Source organism: Jaculus jaculus, chromosome 14, assembly GCF_020740685.1.
Source record: "Jaculus jaculus isolate mJacJac1 chromosome 14, mJacJac1.mat.Y.cur, whole genome shotgun sequence".
NCBI classification, from domain to species: domain Eukaryota; kingdom Metazoa; phylum Chordata; class Mammalia; order Rodentia; family Dipodidae; genus Jaculus; species Jaculus jaculus.
The window spans coordinates 54,590,851-54,605,284 of record NC_059115.1 but is presented as its reverse complement, the minus strand read 5'-3'; the positions used below and the strand labels follow the sequence as shown (position 1 = coordinate 54,605,284).

The following is a 14,434-nucleotide window of genomic DNA, read 5'->3' as shown; positions in this document are numbered from 1 at the left end:
ACTGGCCAATTTGAGAATTAGGGAAATTCTATTGGATAAATGACTCAGTTTCTTCAACAAGTCAGATAGACTGTTGTAGGTTAAAACATATCTAAAAGATATAATGAACATATGAAATGTGTAGACTTTGATAGATCCTAATTAAATAACATTATAAAATATTAGGAAATTTTAATGAGAACTAGATATTAGATAATACTAACAAACTATTAATCATTTTAGTAGAAATTATATTGTAGGTGTGAAAACGTCCTTATTTGTTAGACATGTAGGCTGAAGAATTTAGGAGTAAAATGGTATGGAATCTGAGCTACTCCAACAACATAATACAATCCATGTTCCAGTGTAAACATGTGGCTTTGACTCCCCAGTATGGTATAGCAATCTTTTTTTTTTTCCTTTCAAGGTAGAGTTTCACACTAGCTCAGGCTGATCTGGAACTCACTATGTAGTCTCAGGATGGCCTCAAACTCATGGTGATCGTCCTACCTCTGTTTCCCAAGTGCTGGGGTTAAAGGCATATGCCACCATGCCCGGCTGATATACCAATCTTTATACAAGAGCTCATTCTAGGAACACAAAGAATTCATAATTATAATGTCTGAGGAATTTTTTATACCTGTGCATCCCAATACCATTGCCAACAAACTTCTAACCCAACATCTCATAAATACACAACACAGTACACTTCATCAAATAAAATTTTAGCATAGTAATAGCTTATATGGATGCTATTTCTTTCACCTAACAAAGTAAGCCTTACATGTAGGATAAAGATTAAGTGTGACATGATTTTTTTCTCAGTATTATCTATGGATTCTCTTATTTTTTTTTATTTTTATGCTTTTTATACAGAGTCTTAAAAGATCACTACATTTTTACCTATGTCTTTCAACCATATTCTTATTAATTTGTTCTAAATTTTTCAAATGAATCAAACACATTGAGTTGATCATAAGTCTCAAATTTTAACTTTTTAACTTTAAAGTGTATTTATTTTAACATATTATTAAGACATAATTCATAGCCTACAAATTCTACCTAAAGAAATATAATTCGCTTTCAGTATATTAAGAGAGTTATGCAACCATCACAACAATATAATTAGAAGTTGCTTCTAGTTCAAAACTCCAAGGGTAGGAAAATGTTTTAATCAACTGAGCTGAGGAAAGATCTCTAACTGTAAATGTGCAGAACAGATCTTCTTGAGCTCAGCTAATCAAACCCTTTTCCTACCCTTGGAGTTTTGAACCCAGAAGCAACTTCTAATTCTTGAAATAAAGAATACGCAATCTGTAGGGGCTGGGGACTATATAGATAAATATATACCAATGGTAAAGTGTTTGTAATGCATACAGAAGACCTGAAAAAGGGGAAAAAAATAGAGGAAGAGGAAGAGGAAGAAATGGTATCTTTAGCATCATTTCAGCCCTTTAATATAGTACCTATAATTTCTGAGATAAGCATGTATACTAGAGTCAAAATATTACTTAATGTTTCCATTTATAGGCACTATAATCAACTTGAGTAGAATTATAGTATTATGATATTTAGCCACTGGTATAGCCATGCTAGCATATACTTACTAATGATTTAACTCTCAAATGTTCTCATGTCCTGTGCTGATTCTGAAAATGACATTAGACTTTGTGAGGCTATACCTCTTACTGGGACTTGGCATCACTGTATAACAAGGAAATAGTTTTCTAAAGCTTACAAAGCACTGTTTGAAAAGCATATTCAGAGCAGGGCGTGGTGGCGCATGCCTTTAGTCCCAGTACGCAGGAGGCAGAGGTAGGAGGATTGCCATGACTTTGAGGCCACCCTAAGACTCCATACTGAATTCCAGGTCAGCCTGAGCTAGAGTGAAACCCTACCTCGAAAAAAAAAAAGTATATTCAGGAGTACAGTTGAGGAGGGATGGGTACAGAGGAGGCTAAAAAGAAAGTGATGGGAGGGGATTATGTATACATTGTATACATATATTAAATTGTCAATAAATAAAAAGGGAGTATGGGATAAAACAGTATGTACAAAGAAAATATTTTCATAACTTATTAAAAACTATATTCTCAGCTGCTCTGGAAGATGAGGCAGGAAGATCCCTTGAGCCCAGGGGTTTGAGGCCAGCCTGGATAACATAGAAAAACCATGTATCAAAACAAAACAAAGCAAAACCTTCACCAGGAAAGTTTAAAATGTTGGGCACCTTGGAAGGCAGAGAGGTAGGAAGGAGGCTCACTGTGAGTTCGAGGCCAACCTGAGACTACGTAGTGAATATAGTGAATTCCAGGTCAGCCTGGCTAAAGCAAGACCCTACCCTTAAAAAAAAAAAAAAAAAAAAAAAAAGAAAAGAAAAGAAGAAAAAGGAGGAGGAGAGGGAGGGAGGGAGAAGAACAAGTTTAAAATAGCATTAACATATCAGGCAAAACAAACCCATCAAAAGGTAAATTTTTACTATACATTCTGAGTATTCACTAGCACAATGAACAAGAAATTCCTGTTTTTGTCTTGTGCGGTAACAGAAATATCCAGTATTTATATAACACTGCATCTACTCTACAAACAAAAGCATTAAAATACCTTATGATGTCCATTTATTACAGCATCATGCAGAGGAGTAATCTGGTACATTCCTTTGATATTTACATCAGCTCCACCCTTCAATAGTTCACTTGCTGTCCGATAAAATCCTCCTACACAAACTTCATGAAGTGCTGTCCAACCTATCATACCAGAAATACTTTTTTTTTGGTATTTAACATCTTAATATTTGTGCTTATCCTTACAAAACTCTAATTTTAGATAGTTTATTTTAATATATCCTGATTACATGAGACAATACAGTATCACCATAAGAAAACCCTGTTGCTGGTTATGGTAGTACATGCCTTTAATCCCAGCAGAGGTAGAAGGATTGCCGTGAATTTGAGGCCACTCTGAGACTACATAGTTAATTCCAGGTCAGCCTGGACCAGAGTGAGACCCTACCTCAAAAAACCAAAACAAAACAAAACAAAAATTACCCTGTTAATTTAATAGATGCAAAATATCTGAGGGAGGGCTGGAAAGACAGCTCAGCAATTAAGGCATTTGCCTATAAAGCCTAAGGTATTGAGTTCAATTCCCTGTACCCATATAAGGCCAGATGCACAATGTGACACAAGCATCTGGACTTCATTTGCAGTGTGCCTGGTGTGCCCATTCATATTCTCTCTCGCATCTCTGAATAAATTTCTATTATTTGTAAAAATAAATAATAGAAAAAGAAAAAATAAAAAAAAGAAGAGAAAAAGGAAGGAAGGGGAAGAGGGAAGAAGGGATGATGAGGGAGAACTAGGGATGTAGCTTAGTTGCTTAAGGGTGTTTGGCTAGCATCCACAAAGCCCTAGGTTCAATCCCCAGCATAACAAGCATAACACTGGGCATAACAGGGGGCTAGAGGGATGGCTTAGTGGTTAAGACATTTGCCTGCAAAGCCAAAGGACCCAGGTTCGATTCCCCAGGACCAACTTTAGCCAGATGCACAAGGGGGTGCATGCATCTGGAGTTCATTTGCACTGGCTGGAGGCCCTGGTGTGCCCATTCTCACTCTCTCTCCCTCTCTTTCTTTGTCAAGTAAATAAATAAAAAATTTTTAAAAACTGGGCATAAATAACAAATGACTGTGATCCCAACACTGAGGAGGTGAAGGCAGGCAGACCAGAAATTCAAGGTCACCATCACATGTTGAAAACAGCCTATACAGGAAGAAGAAACGAAAAAAATTTAAAAAGATAAAAAAGAAAACAGCCTGTACAGGAAGAAAAATAAAACTGAAGGAAAATCACATTCCTAACTCTTAGCTCTGCAGTTGAAAAATATGAAAAGACAAAAATCTTAAGGTATTATTAATCATCCCATATTTAATTTAAAACTATAGGTTCCATAGTGAATTCCAGGTCAGCCTGGGCTGGAGTAAGACCCTACCTAGAAAAAACAAACAAACAAAAAACTATAGGTCAATTATCAAATAATAGGGAATAGAGAAGAGGAGAAATACTTTATCTTCTAAATCAAGATACATTCATTAATGTAACTCAGAGAGCAAGACCATGTATCAGACAATTCAAAGAAATTCTTTTCTTCCTTATAATCATTCAACTAACCAGAAACTACATGTTATTACATAAGTATCATTTTTCTTTGTTTGAGATGACAGTATGCTATTGATAATTATTAGTTGCTAACAATATGCATTTAGTAGAGTATTATTCAGTTGTAGTAAAAATGAAATCTTGCACTTCACCATTTAATATGGATATTCCAGGACAGCATTATGTGAAGCAAAATAAGTCAAACATAGAAAAACAAATACTGCACGATCTCACTTGTGGTTGGAATCTGAAAGGACTGAAATGAAAATACTAGAAAAACCAGTCATGGTAACATATGTCTGTAATCTCAGCACTCAAGAAGTGGAGGCAGAAGGATTTCAAGTAGCCAGCCTGGGCTACACCACCAAGACCTTGTCTCAAAAGCTATAACTTAAAAAAAAACTAACCAAATGTAGCTACCAGTAGCTGAGGTGGCTGCAGTAGAGGGTTGAGGAACTGCTGGTTAAAAGACACAAAATTGCACTATGATCGGAGGACTAAGTTTAAAAGATATATTGTACAACATGGTGACTAGAGTTTATTTACTATATCCTTAAAATATACTACAAGAGTAGATGAGTATCTTTGCCACAAAAATAACATGTAAGATCATGGTTTATTGCCTTTAATTATGGAAGTTGCCAATAATAATAAGTAAAAATAAAATTTTAAAAAACATGTGAGGTACTGACTATATACATGAGCGAAATTTATCACTTCCACAATGTATGTGTGTGAGTTATCAATGTAAAATATCAATGTAAAATATAAAGGTATGGATATGAGAAGACTACTATAATATTATTTGTTATACATTCTCCTGCAGTAATTGTGAACCCTCACAGAGATATGAAGTATATGATCCTCTATATTACATAGTACACAACATTTTTTTTGCTAAAGGGAAATTTATTATCTTCCAAAAAGGATATTTTTGTCATTCTGATTATCATTTCAGTAATACCTGTCAGATACCAGTTTATTTTTATGTATAAATATAAATTTTTATTTACATAAGTTATGGTCTTATATGCCCCTATCCCAGGTCTCCAATACTCTGAGGATCCTCCTTACTAGGGTCCTTGGTATTCATTATGGGGTAATTAAGGCATCTCTTAGTTTCTGGTGGGAGGGACTGTGTAAAAACAATTTCATCTCTCATTTTCATGTTATCTGTTTCTTGCCTTGCCATTGGCTTAAGCTTTTTACTATTATAAAAATCTTGGCCTATGTCCACTTTCTTTTTCAGTTCTAATGTGTTAACAGCTCAAAAATAGGAATTCAGTATAAAACAAAACAAAACAGCAGTCCTAGCAAAGAAGCTTTGTAAGATTTATTATGAGTAGTCTCAAGTTTCTTCTCAAACTATCTCCTGGTTGCCAGCTTTGCTTTTTGATAAGTAATGAATTACTGAAAAAAGAAACCCACTTTACCTAGATATTCATGACTTCGCAGTGCCTGGCACTACCTACACAAGATCATAATGGGAGAAAAAGATGATGACATCAAAATAAAAGAGATATTGATTGAGAGGGCAAGGGTATGTGATAGGAGAATGGAACTGTGAAGAAGAAAGTTCGGGGGGGGGGAAGGAATTATCATGGTTTATTGTCTATAATTATGGACATTGCCAATAATAAAAAATGTAAAAATAAATTCATATGTAAAAGAAAAAAGAAATCCATTGTAACCCAAAGCATAGATATTTGCTGGGTATGGATGCATGCATCTGTAGTTTTATTTGCTTAGGAGACTAAGGCAGGAGGCTCACTTGAGCCCATCAGTTTCGAAGCAACATAGGCAATATCTAGCTCAACACTTTAAAAAGTGACAAAGTATTATAAAGACAAATAAGGACTTACAAAATAGTAAATATTACCTGTGAAGAAACCACTGAGCTATTGTTACATTTTGTTCATTATTCATAAGACACTTAGCCTCTGGGGAGGTATATGATAAAAATATGTTTAAACCTTCTTAGTAGAAAATATTAATCTGTGTGTTTTCAAAATGCCTGATACAAAGGAATCAGAAGCTCACTGAAATGAACTTACATGTTACATGGAAGTTTTACACCCCTTGCTAGAGGTTTCTACTTTGTGAGAATAAAAATCACCTGGGGGCGGGGGGCCACTGGAGAGATGGCTTAGTGATCAAGGCACTTGCTGGCAAAGACAAAGGACCCAGGTTTGATTCTCCAGTAAAGCTAGATGCACAATATACATCTGGAGTTCTTTGCAGAGGCCCTAGAGTGCCCATTCTCTCATATTCTCTCTCTCTGTGTCTGAAATAAATAAATAAATTACATGTGTGTGTATATATATATATATTTAAAATAATCACCAGGGTATGTTTGTTAAATACATATATAATCAATGTGCTAACCTACAGATTTTGGAGGGTGAATGTGATGGTTTTAAACAAACACTGCAGATAATTTCTGATGAAAATGGTTTGCAGACAACCTTGCAATTACACAGCAATTTCTAATTCTGAAGAATATGATATCCAGGAATACAAATAGAGGTAAGGTGCAAAGTGAAAAGGAAAAGTAGAGAAGGCTAAAAAGTAGAAGTGAATAATCCATGGAAGGTCAGGAAAGTGCCTGTGGCAGTCAGGAAGTTGGCTGAAGACAAGCAGGGAACAGCCAATAAGGCACAAGAAAACAAGGATAATGGGAGAAGCATATTAAGACATAACTGGAAAATCCATAAAGTGTGGCTGTATGTAGAGCTACTCTTGAACTGTAAAGACACAGAAGACTAAAAGAAAGAACTTTATATCTTAAAATCAAGAGTCAGTGCTCTCATTAACAAACCAAGAAGAACTTATAGGGCCTTGGTGTTACCCTTTCTACAGCAAAAACCCAGGTCTTGCTAGCATAAGCACAGAGGAGCTCCTGTTTGTCCATGGACTGTGCTATGGCATTTTTATGTAGCACAGACTTTACACTGTTTCACAAACTGGAAAATGTAAAAATAAAATCAAAAGTACAGACACTCTGAAGCACCTTTCAACATTGGCCCAGTACTGCTCAGCACAGTAAGTATCTTTAAGGAGTCTCTTTTCTCCAGAAAAACACATTCTCCCCAAGGGACTTTTGTCCTACAAATCCAGCCACAAAGAAAGACTGTTTTCTTTCTGAACCTCTATCTCATACCCCAGCCTTTCCATATCCCTGGTCATTACTCCTGCACATCTACCATTATCATGACTTTCCTCCTGTTGCTCAATGAACTATCAGTTTTTCTCAGCCTTGGTTTCACTTCACCTTCATTCAAGAATATGTCTTATATTAATAATGACCCTAAAAAGCAAACCTTAGGAACCACCCTGCCTGTACACATAGCCCACCTAGCATAATCTTTAAAGGAGATATTTAATGCTATTTTTCCACCACCCATTTTATTTTCTTCCCTGGAAGATAATGGTGAAGCCCTTACTTATACAAGAAAATTACTAGAAAGTTTTTTGCTTCGTATTTGCCTCAGGCTCACTTTGTTATACTTACATAGAGGTAATTAAAACAAAACTACAATTCATTCTTAAAGACAACTGTGGGTGATAACTCTAGCTTACCAGCATAACTTTGCTGATTAACGTTTCCACCATTTTTTATACAACATCGAACAAGCTCAACATCATCACGCAGAGCAGCCATGTACAGTAAGTTCTCTCCAAAAATGTTTCTCCGGTTTATGGTAGCAGGACACAGTTTATTCATCTTCCTCTTTTCTAAAACAGGGAGAAGAACAGAGGACAAAAAATCTTGTTTGAAAATCAGAAGGAATTGATGATGAGAAATCTAATCTATACTGAAAATAGGGTATATAATATTATGACAGAGTATTTTCTTCATCATCACAAATATGACTGTACCTAAATATAAAAAGATATAATTTTTCAGATAAATGTTTTAAAGTATTTCCAGTAACCTAAAAAGATTATTATATGATATGTGGCATATATTGATTAAACCCTCATCTAAAGTGATCATATAAGAAGAGTAACAAATTTTCTTTAAAATTCTGGTAAAAGGATTATCTCAACATACAATTCTGTCATTTTCTATAGTCTGGGTCTTGAATGTCCTCAAAAGCTCAGGTGGCACTAGTGGGAGTTAGTGAAGCTTTTAATACATGAGCTCAAGAGGGATCATATTCACATTCCACAAAGAGGACACTGAAAACCCAGCCCCTTGCCCTTCCTCTCTTTTACTAGCTATTCATAATGGAAGCAACTCTGCTCCACCATGTTCCCCTGCCATGATGTGCCACCTCACCACACAACCAAAGGCAGTAATTTGTGGAATGAACCAAAATAGACACTTTCTCTTTATAAGATGATTATATATAATTTTACTATAGTGATACATTATCAAACTTTATAAAATGTAGCAATGCCCCAAAGTTTTATAAAACTATGCAGGAAATATCTCTGAAGCATATATCAGGAAGATACAAAAACTAAGTCATTAAGATCAGACATGAAATTCCTGAGTTTTCTATTTGACTAACATTAAAGAAGGATTGTGGTCTTGATTTGGGTAACAGTCTTGGTTTCCTAAGGTAGAAAAAATAAATGTACAAATAAAATTGTTTCCCTAATACATACTAAGTGCCACTTCTCTATTCTACCACTTAAATACTGAAACTATTCATGTGGATGTCCTAAGTCCAGTTAACTCTGGGGGAAATGCTCAGTGGGTTCCCTGAAATTCAGGATAATATTGATGATTATTTTTCCAAGTTTGGTCTTTCTAATTTGCTTATATGTGAAATGTCCCCAGAACCTCAAGAGTTTTGTTTTGAATGCTTGGTTTCCAGGGAGTGGCAATTTGGAAGATGGAGCCCTGCTGAGAAAGATGTATCACTGGGGACAGACTTTGAGATTTATTGGCCCAGCCCATTGGGTATTCAGAGCTCACTCATTCTTGCTGTTCCCTTCCAGCTACTATGGCAAGATGTTATGCCCAGCCTCAGCTCAGCCAGGATTTCCTTGCCACAGTGAAACTTTCCCCTTGAAAGTGTTAAATCATTTCCTTCCATAAGCTGCTTATGGGCAGGTGTTTTGTCCTAACAATGAGAAGGTAACTGGTACAGTGGCCCACTCCTGTAATCTCAGCACTAGGAAAGCCAAGGCAGGAGAATCACAAGTTCCAGACTAGCCTGGACTACATACCAAGCTCCCTGGGCTATTTAGCAAGACACTGTCTCACAAAAACAAAAATAGCACACCTTATAAAGTTAAATAAGTACCACAGCATCTTTCTTAAACTATTTTTTCTTTTATTTTACTCCCTATTAGTTCACTGCAAAACTAATCTAATTGCTGCTGTTGAACATTCCTTCTTATGCCTCAGAATATAAAGCATTCTCCCATCAGATAATAAGTATGTCTGCGAAGAAACAACAACAGTGCTTGCTTCCAAATATGACCATACAATTATTAACTATGCAATTTACTAACATAACAAATTAGAAGCAAGAAATAAAGGATTCTGTTATTAATACTAAGCTGTGGAAATAGTCACTTCCAGTCACCAGTCCTACATAGTAAACAACTAGTAAACCAGATAAAATACATCAGGAGACCCATTTGCAAACATTAGAAGGCTGGTAGTTCTGTGATTATGTAGGGGCTTCATAATAGGCAGTTAAACTAGGCAGGATCAAGACAGCCCTTAAAGGGAAGGACCATAGGATGCCACACCCTCACCACACCAATCCCAGCTGGCCTCACCCCACCTGTGTCTGTCATGGAATGTAGGGCTTGCCCATCCTATCCAATTAGATCTCTCTTGAGTGCTCACCCTGTGGGTGGATTTCTTCTCTAAGCCCAGCCAATTGACTGGGACACCTGGTGTGTGTCCAGGTATAGTGGCTCAAATTCTAAAATATATCTGCACTGGACCCACAAAGAGTCAGGCATTTTTCTCTCTCTCTGGAACTGGCAGCAACGTGTTTTTTTTTTGGTGGGGGAGTCTTCAGACGGGTAAGATATATCTGTGTACCCCCCCCCAAGCAACCATGCTGGGGTGGGAAGAGACACTTTTTATCTTTTATTACTGTCATCACTTTTTTGATTTTTAATCTTTAAAAAATTATTTTAGAGAAAGAGACAGGTTAGATAGACAAAGAGAGAGAGAGAATGGGCACCCCAGGGCCTTCAGCCACCATAAACAAATTCCAGACACATGCACCACCTTGTACATCTGACTTATGTGAGTCCTAAAGAATCAAACCTAGATCCTTTGGCTTTGCAGACAAATGCCTTAACCACTTAGCAATCTCTCCAACCCACTGTCTTCACTTTTAATCTTTCTGGATGTGCACTTTTTATTTATTTATTTATTTTGGTTTTTAAAGGTAGGGTCTCACTCTAGCCCAGGCTGACCTGGAATTCACAATGGAGTCACAGGGTGGCCTTGAACTCATGGCAATCCTCCTATCTCTGCCTCCCAAGTGCTGGGATTAAAGCCGTGCACCACCACACCTGGCCCACAAGCCCATGTTTTTAAAATCCCTTTTTATGATTTTTCCCCCCAAGAATCATGTTCATTTGCATGGGCTCCTGAACTACATATGAGCTTTTGGGTTCCATGTGGTGTAGCTCTTTTCTCCCCATTTTATCCTTTTCTCCCATGTTTCTCTCTTCCCCATATCTTTGTAATATCTGAATAAAATATGGAATTTTAAAAATCATTTTCTTAGCCGGGTGTGGTGGCACACGCCTTTAATCCCAGCACTCGGGAGGCAGAGGTAGGAGGATCTCCATGAGTTCAAGGCCACCCTGAGACTACATAGTGAATTCCAGGTCAGCCTGGACCAGAGTGAGACCCTACCTCAAAAAAACAAAACAAAAAAAAATCATTTTCTTGAATCTAGAATTTCCAATTCTTTGGTTAGTTTGCAGATATGAACTCAGGGCTTGGGGTTCCTCCAGAAAGCATCCTGGAGCCCCAATTCCCCCATTACAATTAGGGCTCACAAAACATATATAAGACAACTATGTTCCTGTGGGCCAGTAGTCACTCTGGGCCTGGAATATGTACCCTGTAGCTTGAGATGTGTTTGTAACAACCCAATACTGTGGAATAAAATCAGGGCATACATTAGTGTACAGTGAAGAGAAGGGGGCTAAAAATGTATGGGGGAGATGTCAGATAGTAAAAAAAGCAAGGCCCCACTGTACTTGAAGCTTTGGATATAAGTTTCCACATTCTGAGTATTTCTAGTCAGAAACAAGATTATTCCCACTTGTTCAAGTCTATCTTTTAATGTATTTCAATAGAATTTTTAAATTTTTTTATGTATAACACAGTTCTTATTAGTCATAAAATTAGGTATTTTCCTTCTTTTTGTAACACTATAATTGTTACAATTTATCATGAGACCTTTGTTTTTCAAAAATTTACATATTTGGAAACAGAGGGAAAAGAGGAGGTAGGGGAGAGAGCCATGAAAAGAATAGAATGGGCCCACCAGGGCCTTCTGCCACTGTAAACAAACTCAAGATGCATGTGCCACTTTGTGCATCTGGCTTTATGTGGGTATTGAGGAATCTAACATAGGCTGTCAGACTCTGCAAACAAGTGCCTTTAACTTCTGTGCCATCTCTCCAGCCCCATATGGGGCTTTCTCTTACATTATTAAGTTAGTTGAAATACACACACACACACACACACACACACACACGTGATATATACTAATTTTAACATTTTTGGTTTATTGAATTTCCCTCCCTTTTGGGGGGGGGGGGTCAAATAAGGTCTCATTCTAGCCCAGGGTGACCTGGAACTCATTCTGTAGTCACAGGCTGGCCTCAAAATCAAATTATACTCCTACTTTTGCCTCCAGAGTGCCCAGCTGAATTTTCTTACCTTTTTATTTTTAAATAATTTAAGGACTTTTTAAAAGTTATAAAAACAGAACAAAGAGGCTGATGATAGACTTCAGTGGTAGAGGGTTTACCTAGCATATGTTAAATCTTGAATTTGATCCTCAGAATAGAAATAAAAGGTTAACACAACATTTAGTCATTGTGAACATTCTGCTACAATTGTAAATCATTTTCCTCCCTCTTTATTTATATATAAACAAGCAGCAAAAAATAGATGTATAATCATGAGTAACCTTTATATACCATGTCCTTTTATCACTAATACTTAGCATTTATTTTCTAAGAATAAAAATAATGTCTTACATTGCCTCTTCCCCATAACTGCCCTATAATGCATGACCCACAATACCCATGGGGTTAACCTGCATCCCTAATGAGGAAGGCCTCTTCAGAAAAGGGGCAGGGAGAAGGGAAAGGATGGTACCAACATGTGATGTTTACATACAAAATATGTCCATATCTAATAATATATACACACACATATATATCTTAAAATACTCTTATACTACCACAATATTATTAAATGCAGAAAATTCAAAATTGACACAATCTCTGGTCCACATTTCAAGTTTGTCAAATTTCACTATTATTTTTAACTATGATTCTATATTCTTTTATTACAATAGAGTTGTCAGTTCAATCTTTTGGGTTTTATACAAACACACAAGTTAATAATAATAATAACTTTGGTCATTCCTCTGCTACTATTTTGGGTATTCTTTTTATTTGTTTGGCAGAGAAAGAGGGAGGGAGGGAGAGAGAGAGAATTGATGCACCAGGGCTTCCAGCCATTGCAAACAAACTCCAGATGCATGTGCCCCCTTGTGCATCTGGCTATCGTGGGTCCTAGGGAATCGAACCTGGGTCCTTTGGCTTTGCAGACAAACGCTTTAACAGCTAAGATATCCCTCCAACCCGTATTTTGTTACATTGATGATGCACCTCGATTTGAAAAGAATTCTCAAGGTATATTTCATATATAGCAACTAATTAAATAATGTAAGAGAAAGCCCCATATAGGGCTGAAGCGATGGCACAGAAGTTAAAGGCACTGATTTGCAAAGTCTGACAGCCTACATTGGATTCCTTAATTCTCAAAGAATCCTCTCCCAATCAGAAGTATGGAAAAAGTTATTACCCTGACAGCCAAAAATTAGGATCAAATTATAGTTATTCTGCTAATGAACTATGTGATAATGGGAAAGTCTTACCAGTTCTGAGGTTGTAGAAAGCTGAGAAAGGCAATCTCTAAATTGCTTTCTACCATAATTGTATTTCTGTAAGTTAAATACTCAAAATATGGCTCACCATTTAGAAGTCGTTCATTTTTCCTTATCTGGTCACTCTTGAATCTGGATGAAGGCATAGTCTTCCCTTTACCTTTATCCATTAAAACAGAATCCTGTATTCTAGAACAAAAGATATTTTTTAAATGACTGTCATGTTTTCCATAAGTATTGATAGCAAACCATACAGAACTATGACTAAAATTTTAAAACCCAAAGGTGTTTTACTGAGCTTTTCTCAACTGGCAATTTCTGCATGAAAATGGATCCTGAATAAACTGCAGATAATTCTGAGACATGCCCATACCAGCCAGCCAGCCCTCTCTTGGTGCTTTTCTTGTCTAGGTGCAGTTACCTGCAAATGTGAGTATGCAGAGCCTCCTGTCCCACCCATCACTCCCATGTTGGCATGTTACTATTCACTCTGTTAGTTTGCAGGGAAAAGGAGGTAGTCCTATGTTGTATGACTCTGATCAAAATAGACTTCTGGTCAGTATGGCAGACTCCTAACCACACTGGGCCTCTGGGGGTACAATCAGGCAGCAAGAAGCAAGGATAACCAAAATCTATCAACAAGATAGGAAAAGATAACTGACTTCCTGTCAGTTATCAGGAGATGAAGCACCCTCGCATATCAGCTAGGGCCCAGGTGAAACCACAGAGGAACTGCAAGATGAGCAAGAGTGCTCCGTCCACAGGGAGCCTGACAACCTGCACCAGGGTGATGAAAACACTGAGGATGCTCAAAATGTACCAAAGTGAAAATCCAGAAGCAGCTGAGAGCTCAACACTAAAGTAGACTTAAAACACAGCACCAAGGCTAAGGGAATTTTGTGGAAGACTGGGCAGAAAGACTGTAAGAGCCACAGGGTAGGAGGGACTATCCAGAAGCTCCCTACCTCCCCCTACACACCCCACACACAATGACTGACTGCTGCTCTCACAACCCCATGGTACATACCAGCAATCTCACTGAGGAGGGCCCTTACTGGAATAGGGGCAGGATGTGTCCATACAAATTTTCTACTTAATAAAAAATGAAACATTTTTTTTTCAAAATATAGTGGCAACATAAAAACATTTTATCTAGGAATAACTTTATACTGGCTC

At 37.1% G+C, this 14,434-nt stretch overlaps 1 protein-coding gene across 1 annotated transcript in view; it reads right to left on the bottom strand.

The window, feature by feature from the left end:
* Ankrd31 (ankyrin repeat domain 31) overlaps positions 1-14,434 on the bottom strand; it is a 162,608-nt gene that overhangs the window by 113,720 nt on the left and 34,454 nt on the right. The window contains exons 5-7 of the mRNA XM_045133385.1: positions 13,347-13,447; positions 7,716-7,871; positions 2,584-2,726 (exon numbers count right to left, since the gene is read on the bottom strand). Of these exons, the coding sequence (XP_044989320.1) occupies positions 2,584-2,726; positions 7,716-7,871; positions 13,347-13,447 (400 nt within the window). The remainder of the gene's footprint in view (positions 1-2,583; positions 2,727-7,715; positions 7,872-13,346; positions 13,448-14,434) is intronic.